The 5,188-nt window shown below is 47.2% G+C and overlaps 1 protein-coding gene across 1 annotated transcript; it reads left to right on the forward strand.

Annotated features, from left to right (window-relative positions):
- The first annotated feature begins 406 nt into the window (after positions 1–406).
- On the forward strand, positions 407–2,416 carry sox11a (SRY-box transcription factor 11a). The gene has a single exon (XM_035610548.2). The coding sequence runs from the start codon at positions 860–862 to the stop codon at positions 1,982–1,984; it is 1,125 nt and encodes a 374-aa protein (XP_035466441.1). The 5' UTR covers positions 407–859; the 3' UTR covers positions 1,985–2,416.
- Positions 2,417–5,188: the final 2,772 nt, after the last annotated feature.

The following is a 5,188-nucleotide window of genomic DNA, read 5'->3' on the forward strand; positions in this document are numbered from 1 at the left end:
GTAGACAAAATGCCAAAAGGAAAAAGAATGTGGAAATGCTTGGCCGCTCAGAGATAAGTGTTGGATGCATGAGGTTCTGCTGAAGTAAATGGTGACATCGAGTCTTCCTCTAAAGACATTACCAGCTGCTAACATGTATCCTTCTACAGCAGACAGGCAGACAGGCAGGCAGGCAGGCAGACAGGCAGGCAGGCAGGCAGACAGACAGGCAGGCAGGCAGGCAGGCGCAGCGACGCATCCAGGCGCCTGCAACAGTGTCCAAGCGCCACCTTCAGTATCCAACCTAAGGTGATGGGGGGGCAAATAATCACACAGTCTACATCTTTTCCTCCAGACACATGTGAGTTGATGTCTGGCTGGAGAATACACCTCTGTTTCGTGTTTTTTCTGCCCCCCTTTCCCCTCCACTCCTACAATAAGGAATTGGAGATGCGGTCTTCGGTCTTCTGTGCGCTCTGGTGTTCGCTGCTCGTCCAAGCAGCGCGCGGTGCTAACTGTGTGTTTAATATGCCTGTCTCGCCCGGCGCGTTGCCCCAGACACTGTGTGCGCCACGAATCCCCACCTCCACCCCGACGAGCGCACGGGAGGGAGGAATAGAAAAGGGTTAGGGGGAGTCTTCGATGGAGTCTGCGGGGCGGAGTGGAAGGGACGTGATTGGGCGGCTGCGCGTGACGCAGGGGAGATGAAAAAGCCGATAACTAGTTAAGAAGGCAGTTTGTAACTCTGGAAAAAGAGTGCAGAGCTTGAGACACACATTACGCAGAGGACGTGGACGAACCGGCGCGAACGCAAGGAGAGCTGAGCGGTCTTGGCAGTGTGCGGCTGTTCGACACTGCGGCGACTCGAGGCAGAGGGACAATGGTGCAGCACACCGACACCAGCGAGACGGACGGGAGCATGTCCAGGGAGGCCACGGACTCGGAGGAGAGTGAATTTATGGCATGCAGCCCCGTGCCGATAAACCCGGACTGGTGCAAGACAGCCACCGGCCACATCAAGAGACCCATGAACGCGTTCATGGTCTGGTCCAAGATCGAGAGGAGAAAGATCATGGAGCAGTCGCCGGACATGCACAACGCGGAGATCTCCAAGCGCCTGGGCAAGAGGTGGAAGATGCTCAAGGACAGCGAGAAGATCCCGTTCATCCGAGAGGCGGAGCGGCTGCGGCTCAAACACATGGCCGACTACCCCGACTACAAGTACCGACCCAAGAAGAAACCAAAGCTCGACGGCTCCAAGGCGTCGGCGCCGTCCCCGGAGAAGTGCGGCAAGGTGGCAAAGGCGCCCGGCAAGAAGTGCCCCAAGAGCAAGACGAAGAGCGGCTCCAAGTCCTCCCACGGCCACGGCGACGACTGCGTGTTCCCCGGCCTGAAGGCGACGAAGACCGCGAAGAGCGAGCTGACGGACGACGACGACGACGACGACTACGAGGACGACTACCGCATGGGGATTACGCGCGCCGACGAGGAGCGCCTGCGGCCGTGCAGCGTCGCCAAGGTGCCCGCGAGCCCCACGTTGAGCTCCTCGGCCGAGTCCGAGGGCGCGAGCATGTACGAGGAGGTGCGCAGCAGCAGCAGCAGACTGTTTTACAACATCAAGAACATTACGAAGCAGAGCGCACTGCACGCGGCGTCGGTGCCGCCAGCATCCTCCAGGTCGGTCTCCACGTCCTCCTCCTCCTCCTCCTCCTCCTCCAGCAGCTCCTCTTCTTCTTCTTCTTCTTCCTCCTCCGGCGAGGACGCGGACGATTTGCTGTTTGACTTTAGTTTGAATTTCGCCCCCAGCGCGCCCGGCTCGGAGCTGGGCAACCCCAATTCAGGAAACCTGTCCCTGTCTCTCGTGGATAAGGACCTGGACTCTTTCAGCGAGGGCAGCCTGGGCTCTCACTTTGAGTTCCCAGACTATTGCACGCCGGAGCTCAGTGAGATGATCGCCGGGGACTGGCTGGAGGCGAACTTTTCCGACCTGGTCTTCACATACTGAGTTCACAAACAGCAAAAACAACAACAACAAAAAGAAAGTTCCTAACAGAGTAATGGCAGAGAGGGGAGCGGTGACATGACACCCGTGTCCCGGTCCAGTTGTCCCCCGGCCCTGCCTCCCCCAGGGTCCTGGAGGGAGGAGGCGAGGAGAGGTTTGAGGAATGAGATGCTCGTGAAGCTGGTAGCAGCAGCAGCAACAACAACAACAACAACAACAACAACAACAACAAACAAAAACTAAAGAAAAAAAAGAAAGTCTGCAGACGCTTTTTTCTCTGGCAGCATGACAGGGTTTTATGGATTTTTTCCCCCTCGTAGGTCTGCATTTACTGCTCAGCTTCAACGGACCACAAAAGGGAAAAACTCGTGAACTTCTATGCATCTTATCCTCTTAAATCTAAAAAAAAAAAAACCAACAACCACCAACAACAACAACGAAAAAACAAACAGAAAAAAAATCTGCAGGGAGCTGATAACGGACTATGGACTGACTCGAAGCAAATCTGTGAACTGACAAATTGTTCAGGATGTTACTTTACAACGGTTTATGTAATTTCTAAATGCCGCAAATGTTTGTTTGTTTTTTTTGTAACTGATTCAGTTTTACCTCCTGGTTTGGACAATTACGCAGCCCAAACCTCTGCAGAGTACAGGTGTGGAGGGGAACATTTTGATACATAACAGACCTCATCTTTTTAAAAGAAAAGTAAGATATTTTCAGGCATATTTTTGTACAGTTCAAAGGGAATGTACTTACTGTGCTTTCAGTGAGTTTCAGGCACTTCTTCCCTTTATCATTTGTTTTTAGCATGCAAGGGAGTCCTGGTTTTAAGGATTAAGTTAAATTAAAACTTGCATCAAAAATGCCTTGTGATTTTAAACTAGGTTTTGTACAGTTGTAGAGCAGATTTGTTGAGTATTTGTAGACGATACATTGGCATCATGGGGAACACATACCTCAGAGCTGGAACTAGTTTCAAGATTGTATATGTACTGTAATATAGTAAAGTTAGGAGTTTATGTATATCATACTCGTGATATGTGGATGGGTCCCAATCGCAGGTGTGAAACTGGATTTTGGTATTTTTTATGGCACATACTGTTTTTCCCCCCTCTCATTTTTTTGTGCAATATATACTCTTAAGATACAGACCATCAACAATTGTAGCAAGTGATGGGAAAACAGACTTGTGCACTGTCAACATCATTTCATGTTATGATGCTGAAGCCTGTCCAGGCAGAAAAAAATAAACAAATCAGCTGGAACTGATAAAAAACAATTAAATATGGCCTCATGTTGTGATGCATACTATAGAAACCTGACAAATATAACAATTTGAATGTTATTCGACACATATGATTGGGTTGTGGGCATAATTGAGACCAAACCGTTTGAATCTGACTGGGGGGAAAAATTGGGGGAAAAGTGGAGTTCTGCAAAAGAAAGGGCATAGTCTGATAGAGTGGTGGTCTGGCATTAGTTTAACAGGCAAGCAAAAAAGAACATTCCATAGTCCTGTTTCATGAAATGAAACTTTATTTTAAAACTGAAGACTGCCTTCTTTTTTTAAAACATTAACCATAAACCTGTATTTTTTATTTCTTGCACTTAAAAAAAGCAGATATTGTTTATTTTTATGTGGGTCTTACATATGAAGTCCGTTTGATAAAAGGTTTTGGAATATGACCTAATTATATGCCAAGACATTTTGTTGGAAGTTCTAGGCAGTAGTTACTTCACATTCCAAGTGTGAAATCTGTCTTTGACTCATCTTTTAATAAATAAGTACCTACCACCATCGACTGTCCTTTCCGTTTGTGAATATATGTACACAAATGTGTTATTTGTTGCGTTTGAAAAGGATGTGATGACAGAATGATGCCTATTTTGTACATAGGCGGATACTCTGAAATGGATGGGTTCAAACTAACATGTGAATTCACATTTAATAAAAAGGAAAAAAAGGAAAACTTTTAAACTGCAGTGCTGAGGTGCTTTACTGTTTCAAATTGTGCTGTTTTTGATGTGCTCTCCTTCCCCCGACACCCCTCGCTAAACGGACACTGCGGCTTTAAGAAATTGAATTGCCCGCTTGCATGGTCCCGAGCGATGTGATTGGTGGGTTCGCCGGTTCCCTTGGAGATGGAGCTGGAAACAGGAGCCGGCTCCTCTCAGCGTGTGGCAGCTCTTAGTCTGTCTGGCTTCCATTCAGAAAAGTAGCACTCTGTCCAGCACAGAACAGGGAGGGAGCCGTGCGAAACAGAGGGCGGGAAAAAAAAAAGGCAAAACGTGACATATGTTCCCTCCGGGACAAACGATGGCACTTATTCCATCTGATACTCTTTTTCATTTCTGGAAAAATAATGGGGGGGGGACTTTTACAGAAACATAATTCACATGAGAAAGTGAACTCAAGAGGGCCACTAATCCTTCATGATGTCACCAAATATGTATTTATAGGGATCAGGGGCAGTGGGTCAGTGTGAATAGTAATGATGGTTGAAAATGACTACTCCAGTTGTTTTCAGTTGCTCCCCTTGGAGACCACAGCTCTTCTTATTTGAGTTAATTAAAAGTAAATAGCTGCCAGGACAGAAAACCAGCAGTCAGAATGACAAGGACTGAACTCACCTAAAGACAAAAGACAAAATAAAAGTGGGTAAAAATCCCAAGAAACACTCGTATAACTGTGACACTACTTGATTGTGTATCACATGATCTGACGATGTTATGGTTCAGACTGATACAGGAGCTACTGCATCGGCCGCGCAGCGTCTCTGCCGAGATATGATGTCATATAAAATACAATTAGTGAGTGCAAACATATAACATATGTTAAAAACATTAATTGAAGTGATTAAATCTGCACGGAACTGGAGATCCTCCCGTGTGGCTCAGGGATGAAGCCTTTAGTCTCCTCTGAGGTCTGGTCAGAGAGACCCACCTTTAACAGATCGCATATGAAGCACCACAGTGCTCGGCCACTGAGAGATTTGTGTTCATTACGGCAATAGAATCTAATGATGAATATTTGCCATGCAAGGCTGCACAGGTACAAGCCCCCCCATTAAGTCGGTTTGCAAATCTGTAATAAAACATTTATCTAGCTATTACTTTACCTGACCTATTGGTCAAAGTTGCTAATGGGTTCCAGGGCTATTCCCAATAGAATCTCAACATTGATTTTGTGTTCCTCTGAAATAT

This window comes from Scophthalmus maximus, chromosome 15, assembly GCF_022379125.1.
Source record: "Scophthalmus maximus strain ysfricsl-2021 chromosome 15, ASM2237912v1, whole genome shotgun sequence".
Lineage (NCBI taxonomy): Eukaryota > Metazoa > Chordata > Actinopteri > Pleuronectiformes > Scophthalmidae > Scophthalmus > Scophthalmus maximus.